This window comes from Urocitellus parryii, chromosome 10 (assembly GCF_045843805.1).
Source record: "Urocitellus parryii isolate mUroPar1 chromosome 10, mUroPar1.hap1, whole genome shotgun sequence".
In the NCBI taxonomy this organism is placed as follows: Eukaryota; Metazoa; Chordata; class Mammalia; order Rodentia; family Sciuridae; genus Urocitellus; species Urocitellus parryii.
In genome coordinates, this window is record NC_135540.1 from 16,680,125 (window position 1) to 16,695,185 (window position 15,061).

Here is a 15,061-nt window from a genome sequence, read left to right on the forward strand (position 1 = left end):
TGAGCTCACCATCTGCAGTGTAACCATCTCAGAGTCAAATCAAATAAAAGGCTAGATACTTGATTAAACTGACCAAATGGTGTCAGTGTACTAATCAGGATTAAATAGAAACATTTCCAACCTGTTCTTACTTACCTGGGACAACTATTTTAAATCAGATGATAGACAACACTTCCTTATTTCACTTGCACTCATTAAAATGACACACATTTTATTTCTTATCTCAAAATATTTGCCTATAAATATTAACTTAGTCAAACTGGTTGCCTAATAAAATTTTCCTTACCAACTTGTCAAAGAAATAACATCATTGCCGTGGGCAGGAACTCAAGCACAAAGATAAAAAGCCATATCTGAAGTATTTTATTTCTTCACATTTATCCTATTTGAGGTTAACTCTACTTCATTTGACAGTTTAAAAATCGTTCTGTAAACAAAATAAAAAATTACAGCAGCAACAGCTAATACGAGGACACAAGGTATAATAAAATAAAGGAATGTGTTGAAAGGAATATTCAGAAAAAGCAAAGGAAATGTGAAACATGATTTTGAATTCATCAAGAAGGAGAAAAACCTCCCAACATCTGTAAAAAATGAAACCATAACAACAATAAAAAAAGAAGCAAGAATTCAAAGTGCAGGTGTGCTAGTTTTCATTTCCACATCCATTCAGGAAATAGAGCATACTATTATTTTATATAAGGTGACAAGCCCTGTTTCAAAACATCTAGTTACATTACCTTGCAGGATTTTTTTTTTTTCAGTTTACATGATCTCTACATCATCGATTTAACAAAAAGATGGTCATATGCCATTCACGGTACAACTTCTCGAATCTATGGAGAGTATGGAAATGGTACAGTCCATTGTTTTGGGTTTTTTTTGCTTTATTTGCATAACAAGAAGCTAAAAATCCAGTATCAGAAGCATCAGTATTTCTACTCTTTCAAAAACAGAACGAAACAAAATGCAAAAGCCCATCCTGAGTTCTCTCCTCTCTGCTGCCACATGCACATTTTCTGTAACAAAAGACTGTTCCCTTTCCATGGATTCTGGCCAGATGACATAAATAATCAGAACCATTTGTTAATGTAAAATTGGTCTGGTATTTGTCTCAAGTACGATTGCCCTTGCCACTGTGTAAAAAATCAGTTACACTTCCATTATTGTTTGGAACCCCAAATGTTTTCCCCTTAACGGGGAACATCTGTTGGATGTGGTTTTTGAGTAGAGGATTTTTAGGAAATATATTTCAAATCTTGAAAAATATTCTTAATACTTGCTAGAGTGGTGCAGGATATCCCCAGCCAACAAGACCTTCGCCAAGAACAGCTGCGTGTTTGTGGCATTTCCTTTTTCTTACAGTTTCTAATTTTATTTAAAAGCCCGAATACAGAAACGACGGCTGCCTTATTTAGCATTAAACAGCACTATGTTTTTTTAAACCATGTGTACAGTTCAACAGCAAGATTAATAAGTTATAATACAGGTCACTGACAGATTCATCTGTTTTGGGGGGAATTCACTGAATAAGTGGTATTCTGGGAACCCTCCTCCCCCAGCAGGAGAGTACTGAGTCTACATTGAGGTGTTTAGATATTTCGCCACAGTTTTTACTGCATCACATTATGAAAACACTAGGCTTCGAGCCAGATACTAACAAATATTTAATTTAAAAGGAAAAGAGACCCCCCCGCCCCAGAACTCAGGTCAGTGGCTCCCCTCCGCCGCCGGGTCAGCCCGACAGGGCCGAGATTTCGTAGTCACTGGCCGAGGTGAGGGGCTTGCCCATCATCCGGATGTTTTTTGCACTGGTGATCCTGGCCATCATGCACACGGGCTTGTCAAAGTACCTGACCAGGGCGGGCTCCGTGAGCAGCGAGGCCAGGAACTGCTCGAAGGTGATGGCCCAGTCCCGGTCCACGCTCGTGCTCCGGGGCAGCGCCGACGTGCCCTGGCCACTGCGCACCAGCACCGTGTCCTCCCCGATGTCCTCACAGTGCAGCTTGTCCTCCTCGTGCGAGCCGGCACTCAGCACCGAGTAGGAGGACATGGAGCTGTCGTCCTTGGTGTCGTCGTCGGAGATCAGCATGGAGGAGCAGGCCCCGTTGTCCCGGGGCGAGGAGTCCTCCAGCTTAATGTCCTCCATCTGCCCGCCCAGGGAGTGCTCCTCACTGTCGCCGGCCAGGCTAGCGGCCAGCGGCTCCGCGGACTCCACCACGTAGGGCTGGCCGGGCCCCTTCTTGGGGAAGAGCACGCCCGGGATGCCCTGGTGGCAGGGTGGCCCGCCGCCGGGGCCCTCCTTGGCCGGGGGGGTGATGAAGAGCTTGCCCACCTCCCCGATCTCCAGCAGGAGGCTGGTCACCGCCGCCGTGGCGTGGTACAGCTCCTGCTCGTTAGGGTCCTCGCTGAACATGTTGTACATGGTCTTGCACAGCTCGATAAACTGTCCCTGGAAAGCCATCAGGAAGGACACCAAGAAAGTGAAATCTGGTGGGTGGGGCCCACAGAGACAGGACTGGTACCCCAACAAGCCAAGACTCCAGAGATCCCCAGAAAGTTCTCCCCGAAGGAGGATGGGTACGACTTTTCTAGTCTCTTAATGGGAGTTTCCACTTTTTTTTTTTTTTTAATTTGAAAGTTTCAACATCCATGAAACTGGAATTAATAAGTAATAAACTATCTATCCATCACCTAACCTGGAGATTGACTATGTCATGCTTTTGCATCGCTGCCCCCTTGTCTTCCCTGTTGACACATCTTAAAGAAACCCTAGACTTAGCTCTCTTCACACCTCCACACTTTAGAATCCATCTCGATTTTTCCAAGGTTAGCTCCCAGGCCCTCTCCCATGACACTCCCCTCATCTCCCCAGGCAGAAGCAATGCCCCTAGCAGATGATCATCTGTCCTGCTTTTAGGAAACAGCATTTTCATCCTGTTATAATTACTTACATCTTTTTTTTTTCTCCCTCATTACACTTTAGCGTTCTAAGGAAAACCTGTGTCAGACATCTTTATATCTGAGCACAGCAATTTGAAAACAGCAGGGGTTTTTCTTCTGAGACTCTCAGAGTATTTTTTAATGATTGAGATGAGATGTGTGTAGTCTCAAAATTGAGTATTTTGGGGTTCAAATTTTCTCTGAGGAGATCATTTTCTTACAACTGAGCATATTTTTAGTGCATAAAAAGTAGATCCAAACAGATACTGATCAAATGCCCCCAGGTTACCATTATCTTTGAAGGGTGTTTATTCTACATTGATGATGTATGACCGGAAAAAACAGCTTCGGGATTAGAAAGTAAGCACTTACCTGATTTAATTTGGGTAAATCTTTTGCATTCTTTGATTTAGACTTATTTTCTGGAGTCCAGAGTCTCAAGTAATTACGATTTTCTTGAGAATTTGCTCTCTTCCCTGAAACCCAAATGTGAAAAGGTAAGTGTTTGCAGGTCAAGAACAAGGGCTCGCTTGGCAAGAAGGGAAACACAGACAGAAAACATGTACCTTTGTCCGGCTTCAGACTCACTGTAACAAAGCCATCATCAGCACTGTGTTTGCTTCTGCTATCCAATCCAACAACTACCAAGAAACATCCGGAAGAAAAAAAGTAGCGTTATACAATGTTTCCGTGTTATGGAAAACAGACTTCTAGTAGGGCTGTCTGATTTAGCAAATAAAACAAACAACAAAACCAGCACACCCAGTAAAATTTGAACTTCAGATGAACAATGAACACCTTGTTATAGTAGTTGTTGTTTTGGTATAAGTATATCCCTAATATTACACGGGACATACTTATACTAAATAAATTACTTCTTGAAATTAGAATTTTACTTATGGTCTCATATTTTATTTGACAGTCCCATTTCTAAGTGAAGATTTCTTGCTCACAGCTGGGGTTCTGTGTACAGCTAAAAACTAAAGAGTTGAAGCTCCACAGTCTTTGGAATTTAATAAAGGTGGTGCTTACTCCCATGAATGTGCTTTCTTTCCCTTCTCTGTGCTATTATCCTCTTAACTTTGTAGGTAGAAAGTTGATTTTATCTTTGCCAGGCCCTGCAAAAGATCAGGAACTCACTCTTCCAAGGAAATTAAAATCTATGTTCATAGAAGAAAGATACTTTTTTTTCTAAACTGTTATGTGCCATAAAATCTTTCAAGATTTATAATTTGGCATTTCAAAAATATGACGTTTAAGGAACCCACTTGAAATTGTTTTCTGTTTTCTTCTTAAAACAGCAAATTATAGGGCACATAAGGACTTCAAAAGACAGGGGCAGTGTCCTCAGATGGAGACTCAGTTTGCCATCTGCAGGATGTGGGGACTGCAGCACCTCTCTGGCCAGGTAGGTGACCTTCACAGTAAGTGAGGTCAGACTATCCTCAGCAACTGTTCAGACAAAGCGAGGACAATGTAGTATGTGTCACCAGGAAATTCCTCTCCTCTGAATGTCAAAAATCATTTAGTAAACAAGTAGATATCAAAAAATATTTAATGTATGTAAGCCCATGAAGCAGATATCATGTAGACATTTCAAAATCATGCTTTCAGAGAATTTTTAGTGGAACTATCATTATCACTGGATATTTAGTGAGAAAAGCAGGACACAAAGCTGTATGGGTATAATTGATAACACACACACACACACACACACACACACACACACACACACACTTTTCCAGACATTTAAAAACAACAACAGGGGCTGGGGATATAGCTTAGTTGGTAGAGTGCTTACCTCGCACGCACAAGGCCCTGGGTTCAATCCCCAGCACCATACACACACAAAACAACAACAACAAAAATTGAATTGGTCATTTGATGCCAATTTTTTTTTTTGGTGTGTGTGTATACCTGACTACGTATATTATGTGAAAAATACTGAAAAGAAATGTTTTACTATATTAAAAGCTACCTTTGTGTGGTTAGAATTTTAAGACATCTTTAGCTTATCTTACATGTTCTATCTACCGTCTTACAATTTTCAGAGCAAAGCAATAGTGCTTTTGGAATGAAAAAAAAAAAACAACAACATTCTTTAAAAAGAATCTTTTGAGGCTATCAAATGCTATCAGCATGTGACCATTCCTGAAGCATTTCTCAAACAAGAGATTCCTTTCCAGAAATATGTATCCACTAAGAAAGATATAGCTAACATTTTGTAGTCAGAATATTATGGCTAACGATACTAAGAATATTGTAGATGTGTGAAGGCACTATGGGAAAAGCCTTCCTACATTATCTCCTTAGGTCCTACATTATCTCCTTAGGTCACCTAATGTGACAATGATCCTCTCCATTTTCACACAGGGAAACTGAGGCTCAGAGATGTGGAACTGCCTACACTGGCCTAAATAAGTGTCCAGATCTCTCCCCTCAACTTGTCAGTCCTAAGAGGAGTGAGTCTGGCTCAACCTCTCTATCCACTCACTTAGGTGCTTGCAGTTTAAGGGCAGGTCTAAGTTGTGCTTATTCTGGGATGGCAAGATTTAAGAGGCCAAAGAATCCAGGAACAACCTGATGTTTACTTTCAGACTTAGGAGAAGGGATGAAGCTGAGCAAGGAATTAGGCCATAGTCCAGTAGCAAGCTGAGGAACGGTGCTTGGACTCATACAAGACAAGACAGTCCAGAAGTTAATACATGAATTTGGAGATATATACAATGAGCTGCATCTCACACACATAGGCCTAATGATCACACAGGGGAGAGGTTGGCACACTTCCTCTGTAAAGGGTCAGATGGTAAAATACAGTCATCCTTGGTTTCTGTGGGGGGCTGGATCCAGGATACCCTTGTTGATACCAAATTCCACAGATGCTCATCTCTTATGTACAACGGCACAGTATTTGCATTAACCTATGTGCACCTCCTGTATACTCTGAGTCACCATTGGAGACCTAAAATATCTAATAGTGTAAATGTTATGAAAAATGTTGTTAATACTGTACTGTTTAGAAAATAATGACAGGAAAAAAGGTCTGTCCATGTTCAGTATAGACGCATTTTTTTCGGAATATGTAGTATGCATTTGGTTGAATCTGTGGCTACAGAACCTGTGGACATAGACAGCTGACTGTATTTCAGTATTTGCAGGCCATATGGTCTGCTTCATTCTGCCCTAGAGCATTAAAACAGCCGTAGGGAAAATGTAAGTGAATGAGCACGGCTGTGTTCCAGTAAAACTTTATTTGTAGGCCCTAAAATTTAAATCTTATAGACTTTTCACATGGCAAGAAATACTTTATTCTTGGTTAAAAAATCCACTTAAAATATAAAAATATTCTTGGTTTATGTGCTATACAAAATAGACAGTGAGTGGGATTTTGCTGACGGACCATGACATCTGCGCCTTCTTAACTGACTAGCTTCCAAGGCAAGTCTGTTTCTAAGCACAGAGGGCTCTGTAAAGAGAAGAAGAGTACTCTTGGCGACAGGGTCTCCTACCATGTGTACACTCCGGAGTGACATCTTCAAAGAAGTACTGAGTTGCTTCAAAGGCAGAATCTGGCTCATCTTGATCAGAGGACGGCTCTGCAGAAGGAGGAAACAACTGTCATACTGTAGTGACATGACTCAATCAAATCGTGCTTGAACTACGTGAGAAAGTGACGTCAAGAATGAAAAGCTAAAGTTACAAGAGTGGGGTGGAGGCCCATTTCTGGGGGCCCGGGAGACCCCACTGTCTCTAAAACCTTAGTGGAAGTCACTCCATTTCTAACCCCATCTTCCTTCTTAAACAGCCTCATACCAAACTCTATGTTTTCCTTTTTATAAAAAAAATCCCCAAATTTCATGGCATCATGCTTTATAAACCAATTTTAGGTCACTGTATGCTATAAACAAAATCCCCAAATCGAAAGTTTTCCCTGCCTCTATCCTCAGTGCCAGTCTCTATTTCGTACTTCTGGTATTTGCTTAGATACATCCCAGCTGAGAACAGCCTGGTTTAACACTGAACTCAAAAGTTCTCTATGGTGTCCACTTGTGCTTGCCAAGGTGAAGAGGGGTCCCCTGAGAAGGCTACCAGCACCTCCCAGTGTCATCTTCTCTCTCACAGTCCTGGCTCCCCAAAGGTGACCCCATTTCTCTAGCAGATGCTCCTGCTGTTTTCTATTAGCACAACTCATATGTCAGACCATGGTCCAGCACAAGCTGATTCAGGAACTCACATCATCTGTCTCAGTGTGTCCACAGTGACCAGTGAATGATTTTGCATACCAAAAAGAGGCAGAGTTGACACCAAAGGAAAAAAGAAAAAAGAAAACCTGTGTGGTGAGTGTTTGGGGGTGGGGTGGGGGTGGATTTCAAGCCAGATCCTGGTTTCTGGCACGTGTGCCGTCTGTGTAGCTCACTCACCAGGCAAGACGTGCATCTTGTACAGAAGTTTGAGTTTCTCTGTGAGGTCCCCATGGCATGCGGCACCTAGAAGTCACATAAGTACCAGGGTGAAGCAGGTCGTGTATGCTAGTGATCCTCCCAAGCTTTGTGCTCCAGGGGAAAGTCCACTTTGTAATACAAAGTGGAACCAAGACACTGTGTGACAACAAGTCTGTCCAGGACATATTTGGGTTAAGAGCTCTGGAACCAGGAGTCTTGTTTTCAAATCCTTTGTACCTACTATGTGCTGTGGGAGAGTTAGCATTTCTGTACCTCAGTTTCCCTTCTGTGAGATAAGATGATAAAAGAAGATTCTACCCATGATCTTGACATCAGAACTCCATGAAACACGAGGACTAGGGGTGTTACACAGATAGAGCACTTTGAATAGTGCCTGACATATAGTAAGTACAGTTATTGATGAGGAAATGCATGTAACTGGACCTCTACATCCTAAGTAACCACGAGAATTCAGAAATAAATGCACAATAAGTTTGAGATTGCTTCATGTAACTTATCTTAGAAATCCTTTTTAGTCATTTCTGAGTTCTCCTAAAAGTTTTTTTTTTTGTTTTAATTTAGTTGAATGTATTTGCCGCTATGTCATTATAGTTTCAATATCAAGAATCCTGCCTTTCTTTTTCATTTAAAGTTCACATTTATTCTTGGAATTTGAAAATCATTAATATATATTCTCGGAGTGCCTCAAGATGATCAGATTTGGAAAAAGAAGAGGAGGAATCCTACATCTGGGCTGAAAGGGAGATGAAAGGTTGCCTGGGCCAATCTTCCACTTAACCTGGGGCTCTCCTGTCCCCACCCTGTGCTAGACAGTCACAGAGAGCTGCTCGTTACAGCAGCGTCCAGGCCCAGTGCACTCTCTCAACACCGAAAGTCCTGCAACTTACTTTAGTCTAAATTCCTCTAACCTGTGGTCTCACTATAAGGTCCATGAACCCCGTAAAACGTGACATTTTGTGATTATGAACATGTGTCACTTCTTGGGAAAACAACGCCCATAAATTGTGTCAGATCCTAGAAGATCCGGGACTGGAAAATGGCTCAGAACCACTTGACTCCCCCGTGGTCGCCTTGCTGAAGCCAAACAGAACAGACCCATGGCCTCTTCTAGGCACTGATATTTCAGGTCTTCAGGGAAGCTATTCTGTCCCTCCTGAGCTTATGGTTTCTGAGCAAGTTTATGTTCCCAGGTCAGGCATCTCCAACATTTCTGACTTTCTCATCTGACACAGTTTGTATACTCTTTCCTTTTTTTTTGTAGTGGGGATGCCTAGAAGTGCTCAACCACTGAGCCACATTCCCAGTCCTTTTCAGAGACGGGGTCTCTTTAAGTTGCTTAGGTCCTTGCTAAATCGCTGAGCTGCCCTTAAACTTGTAATCCTCCTGCCGCGGCCTCCTGAGCCACTGGGATGACAGGCATGTGCCATCAAGCCTGACTCTCCTGTCTTCTTACCACATCTGCTTTCTGTGTCAACTCTCAATCATTATTTCCCTGGACAGTTTCTAGAAGATATTTCCCTTTGTTATCTCAGTAGTAAAAGGATGAGCTTTGGAAATAGGTGGGCCTTACTTTACCCTGGGGCCAGTATGTCCTAACTGTGCCTCTTGGTCCAGCTTCATAACAGATTTCTTGCTGATCGCCTGAAAATCAATGTCTCAGCAAATTACTTTTCTGAACTCTCCTTTCATTGGCTGAAAATGGGAACAATAACAGTAAGTAGACAGGGAATGCTGTGGCTGAAGGCCCGTAAAAGCCCCGTGTTGATACTTGAGCTTCAGTGTGATGGTATCAGGAATATGGGGCTTCTGGGGTATGATTGGGGCCTAAGGAATTGGATGAATGGGATCAGCATCCTCAGAGAAGAGTTCTGAAGGATCCTGTTTGTGCTTTTACATGCAAGGACACATAGAAGGAGCCACCTATGAGAGGAACAGTCTCTTCACAGCAACTAACTATGCTGCTGCATTGATCTTAGATTTCCTGGTCTCCAGAATGTAAGTAATAAATTTCTGTTGTTTATGTATTCCCTGGTGTAATTGACTTTGTTACAGGAGCCTAAGACAGACAGGTGATCAAGCATAACAGTAACAGTACAAACCATGCCTCTAGGCTGCCTGGATTCAAACACCAACTTTGTATCTGTGTCCCTGTAGGCAAATTAAAAACACATAAACCATTGGAGCATCGCCTGACCCAGAGTAAATCCTGCATGACTGTAGCTGCCTTCATCATTATTAATTCAAAGGGCTGTTGTTTGGATTAAGTGACACAGTTCAAGTTCCAAAGCTTCAGAACTGTTCCTGTCCTTGGCAGAGGTGAATTCCTCCAAGTCCCATCGTAGGCACATGGAAAGAGCTTTCCAATGTGGACATCGTTTAAACATCTAAGGCAACATTGCCATTTCAAAAACTCTCCACTTCTCTTGACCTTTATACCTTCTAGATATTACTGTTCCAGAGTTAGGGTGCTCTTTAGAATCCTTGCTGGCTGCTGCCTGCCTGCCCGTTCATCTTTCCTTGGGCTCATCATTTAAAGTATATGGCCCACGGTCCTGGGCTGGCACAATTAGGGCTAAAGAGTTCTGACTCCATCCCGACAACCTGACAGAGTGCCTGCTACACCCACAGCAGATGGCCAACCTCCAGCATTTTTGCCCAGTTATAAATGGAGCGAGAATCCAATAAGAAAACAGCAGTAAGGAGCCAGGCAAGAGGCTGGCGGACAGCAGCAGCTCGGGAGCTGCTGATGAGGTGGAGGGCGTGGGCGTGTGTCCTCCATCCCTGGGAACTGGAGACCAACCACTTCCATTCAGCCAGCAGTGATCTTGTGTTTCTTCAGCCCTTTATTAAAAACATTGTGAAATATTCTTAAGAAATTATATGTCATAAAATCGTGTCTGATTGCATATTATATCAAATCAATGATATTCTTTTGTCAAAGACAAGTTATACCACCTAGACATGACTTTTCCCTGGTCACCCTACCATGGGTGAGGTCACAAAGTCTACGTTAACGCTTCTTGCCTTGTGCATTCTCTGACATGGTATTTTGAACTTGGGCTCACAGCTGCCTAATGAAGAAAATGAATCCTCCATGTACTAGAGCCCTAACTAGAAACATGTTTTACAATCAGTTTGCCAGCCACGTACGTGCTTCTCTGTCCTCAAGACCAACCTGCAGGGGTCGTGCAGGGTTGCAACCCTGAGAATAGCATCGAGGGACCCTGGGGTTCTTGCCCCTTCCTCTCTGTCCCCTCCCAACTCAGATGGGCAGCAAGAGCCCATCCTTACTCAGCCCAGAGACGAACTCTCGGAAGTTGATCAGGGAGTCGCCGTTTTCATCTAGGAGCTGGAACAAGCGGGAGGCCAACACGTCAGAGTGAGTGCCACACGCCCAGGGAAAGAGGAGGGTGAACATCCCCTTGAACTGCTCCAGGTCGATGCGGTACTGCTCCAGGTAAGGCAGGCTGGGGTCGTGCCGGTCCAGCGCGTTGCTGCTCCCGCCCCAGTAGCAGCTGGTCAGATGTTCTGCCTGAGAAAGAACAATCGGGATGATTACCTGCTGCTCCCGTGGCCCCCAAACACAAGACTATTACCACAGTCACACAGTCGTACATCCACAAGTGTGGTCTCCTGGCCTCACGCCTCCGCAGACACCGCCAGAAAAATGCCTCCTATAGAAAGGCTAGGTGGAACCGCTCCCAGACCTGCCCTGGAGAACCAGGCAGCCACTTCAGGGAACCTGTCACGGGACTCTGGGAGAAGTATGAATGCATCTCTGCTAGGAAGATGACAGAGATAAGTCTGTGGTAGAAATGTCTGGAAGGAGGGCCACCCCACACTGACATTTACAGTCAGCTCTAGGTGGGGAGGCCAGAGGAGCATGAGGAGGAGGACTCTATTTTTACTTTACTCCCTAGTGTACTGTCTGGGCATCTCACCATGAGCAAATGCAATAGAATAAAACTCTTCCACAGCAGACGGCTCCCTGCCCAGGGGTTCTGAAGAGCGGGGGAGTTCCATTGTGAGCATGAGTACTTCAACTCTGCACTCAGAAAAGGTGCTCGGAAGACCACTGTCTAAAGCAACCACCATTATTTACCGGAAATTGAGCTAAAAATCTAGAAGGGAGTGGTGAGCAGAACCAGTATTTTTTTTTCTTCAATGCAGCTCCAGCAGATGGCAGACAAAAGGAAGCAGTGTCAAAGTCCCCCAGGGCCTTAGACTACTTTCCTGGCTGCAGGGTAGAAGCACCAGGTGATGGGGGTGGGCCGAGATACAGAGGGGCCAGCAGCCTGCTGGTTTGAGCCATACTCTGAACTATCCTGGGGGGAGCCCAGGAAGCCCCTGTGGATCAAATAGCCCCTTTCTGCTCAGCTGCATCACTGATAATGGTGCCCAAAGCATTTCCCCCTAAGAGAGCCCCCGGGGTTTTCTGAGTCAGGTCTGAACACAGTGCTGGTGCTCACAAGGGACCCAAAACAATCAGGAGGAAACAGTCTGCAAAGATCCTCTCCCCTCCTCATTCAGGGATGAGACCCCTCTGACACCACTTGGGGACTCAGGGCATGGAGATTGGAACAGAAGGGACAATTTGGAAAGTGTACAAGAAAGACCAAACCAAAAGGCCCCAAACCACAAATTCTAGCAAATCTATATCAGGTGCAGCCATTTACCCAGGTTTTATCCCAAAGTTAAGCTGTGAGCTCCTTGGAAAGGGGACTCAAACATTCCTTTATATTTGCAGGAAAACACCCAGAAATGGCTTTTTGTTGGAGGGAGCGGTATTGGGGGCTGAAATCAGGGGCACTCCACCACTAAGCCACATCCCTGGCCCTATTTTGCATTTTATTTGGAGACAGGGTCTCAGTGAGTTGCTTAGCGCCTCACTTTTGCTGAGGCTGGCTTTGAACTCTCGATCCTCCTGTCTCAGCCTCCTGAGCTGCTGGGATTATAAGCATGTGTCACTGTGCCTGGCCAGAAATGGCTTTTCTCAGAACTAATAAAAAATCTGGCAGGGTCCCTGGCACACCACAATGCTCAATAAACATTTGTGAAATGATTCTAAGCTAATTAAAATGTGCTGAAGACTCAAGAAAGCTTCATAACTGATTTTCATTTTTTAAAAAATTCCACAGTGCTGGGGCCAAGGGTCTCAGGTTCCCTTCAGGAGTGACACAGACCTAGGGAATTTGGGTTGGTCACTGTGCCTCCAGGGCAGGGGTTGTGAACATGAGAAAAGCTTGCTTTCTTCAGGCAATAGTCTCAGGGTCAGATGACACACCTGTTACCTAAAGGTGCACAGAGCAGAGTGCAGTAGCCCAGGTGAGAAGTGGCTTCCATGATCTCAGGATCTGGAACAGCCCTGGTCCTTCTCTTCTTCCTGGCTGTCCTACAGCATCTTCCTACTGTCAAAACCTCTTCTCTTGTCTGTTTGCCTCCAGGGGCTACTCCCACTCTGCCCTCCAATGAAGCAGATTTCTTCAGCATCCCTTTACAATCTGATCTCCACTGGATCATTATTTTCACCTTATGAAACAGGGACCCCTTGATTTGGATAACCAGTTTACACTGAGCAATTAGCTACAGGTGCTTAACAGGTATAAAATTTTACTGAGCTGGTGCAGGATCCATCACCCTCAGGTGCTGATCAGAGGTTGATGGGGGCATGTGGTCTATTCTGTTGGTAATGCCGCTGTAGCCTATCCTAACTGGCTGTGAAACTCCATTTCTCCTGGCCTCTGTGTCCTCTCAGAAGAATTCAGGGACTCTAACATATTGATAATTAATTATTAATTTATATAGGTATTTGACACACATCTTTGGCACACTTTCTAGGGGAGGATACTTTACCAGGCACCAGGGAAACAAATATTTAGTAAGACACTGGCGCCCTCTAGTGGCTAACAGGCAAGAGGGAATGTTAGAACTTTCACTCCAAAGTCAACAATGTCTAGAACTATTGGTGTTTGGCCCTGTTGCAATTTCTTCCTTTGTGTTTTCTCCTGTGCCATCTTTGCATCGCTCTAAGTAGCCAAATTTAGTTCTGTCAGTCAACTACAGATGGTGATAAAACTGATATCTGCATCAAAGACAGTTTTTAAATATTTTCCCCTATTGATTTCCACATTTTAACCTATGATGTTAATAATAATATTTATGACAAAAACCTTTTTTTTCTAGAAGAAAAATATTTACATTAATTGAGTTATTAACATAGTATTTTCTTTCAAGGATCAAGGATGTGCTAGGTCCTGGATTCAGTCCCCAGCAGTAGGCGGGGGGGGGGGGGGTAAGAAAGTAGGGCTCAATCCTAAAATTAAAATCCAAGATATTAATCCATGATCCTTTTCCTGAAGCATTTAAACAAATTTGTTCTAGTTCTAGATAAATTATCTTTTTAAAGGGCACTTTATAGGTTAATATAGCAAATTATAAATTCTGAGAATTTTAGGCAGATTTACTCTCATTCTTCTAACAAGCGTTAGAAGGCAAATAACCTTTTTGCTTGTCAAACAAAACAGTGATGGTATCATCTGGAGAGGAAAGAGCTAGGACATTAGCTTAAGCTAGTGAGGAGAATCTGTTTATTTTCTTTTTCCTACTAAGTGGTCTGGTTTTGTACCCAGCTGTACCTTGCCACGTAGGCACACGAAGACTCACACAACCCCTTAATGAGTTAAGAGCAGAATCAAGAACTCACTGAATTATTAAAGCACACTCCTCCATTCCTTCAGGCAGGCCTGAGTTTACTTTGAAACTCACCTTGAAGAGAGCATAAAGCTCTTCCAGCTCATCAATGGTGAAGGAAGTTTCCGTCACAATGGTTCGTACCTATAAAAAGAAAGAGCACGGTGAATTTCCCCAAAAGTGTCATACGGGAAAGCCCCTAACCTCCTTCCTCCAAGTTCTGTTCTGTCAAGTGGGAATTCATGAGCCGGCAGGAGCAGGAGCAAGGGTGGGGACAGCAGGCCCTCTGCTGGCGCAGGACTTACCACGTTGCGTTTGGTCGTGTCCTCCAGCGTCTGGATCACTTTCAGTCTCTGTTTGAATCTCATCTGTTCAATTAAGTCTGCCCGGATGGTTCCAAATTTCTGCAAAGGAGCAATATCAGTATTTCTGAAAAAAAAATCTGCTGCAGCACCGAGTATCATGTGGGCAAGTTGGCTGACACATTTGTGACACAAGGACAAATGACTTGTCACATGCCAGGCAACTGGACTATACTTCTATTGACCATTTAAAGCCAAATTTGGTGACTCCAAAGAGATATCTGGAAATTCTCATGCATGTGACCAGCTGAATGACGTTTCTAAGTCAAACGTGTCTTCCATAAGTCAACAAATCACCAAGAAGATGATTTAAATAATGTTACCAGTGTTGGAAAAAGAACACTTTAAAGGAAGGCTTTTCTTGCCAAGGAGAAGGGAAGTATCTAATTTAAAGCCACCTATTAGACTAGTAGGTTGGAAGAAATGTCTGTGAGAGGCCTTCTGCTCTCTCAACAGCATTTGTCTGTCTGGTCCAGAAATCACCACCGTGTGTCTCCAGATGGCACTTCCTGTGAGCGAGCCATCTCTTCAGGTAAAATGCCTACCACTACCTGCAAGTCTGTTGAACCGTTTCAAAAGCCAAAGTGAGTCTTCCTATCTGAA

At 43.6% G+C, this 15,061-nt stretch overlaps 1 protein-coding gene across 1 annotated transcript in view; it reads right to left on the reverse strand.

The window, feature by feature from the left end:
- Positions 1 to 419: 419 nt before the first annotated feature.
- Tbc1d9 (TBC1 domain family member 9) overlaps positions 420 to 15,061 on the reverse strand; it is a 109,072-nt gene continuing 94,430 nt past the window's right edge. Inside the window, exons 14-21 of the mRNA XM_026386208.2 lie at positions 14,402 to 14,500; positions 14,172 to 14,240; positions 10,698 to 10,938; positions 7,365 to 7,430; positions 6,453 to 6,539; positions 3,510 to 3,584; positions 3,316 to 3,419; positions 420 to 2,452 (exon numbers count right to left, since the gene is read on the reverse strand). Coding sequence (XP_026241993.2) covers positions 1,736 to 2,452; positions 3,316 to 3,419; positions 3,510 to 3,584; positions 6,453 to 6,539; positions 7,365 to 7,430; positions 10,698 to 10,938; positions 14,172 to 14,240; positions 14,402 to 14,500 — 1,458 coding nt within the window. The 3' untranslated portion in view covers positions 420 to 1,735. The remainder of the gene's footprint in view (positions 2,453 to 3,315; positions 3,420 to 3,509; positions 3,585 to 6,452; positions 6,540 to 7,364; positions 7,431 to 10,697; positions 10,939 to 14,171; positions 14,241 to 14,401; positions 14,501 to 15,061) is intronic.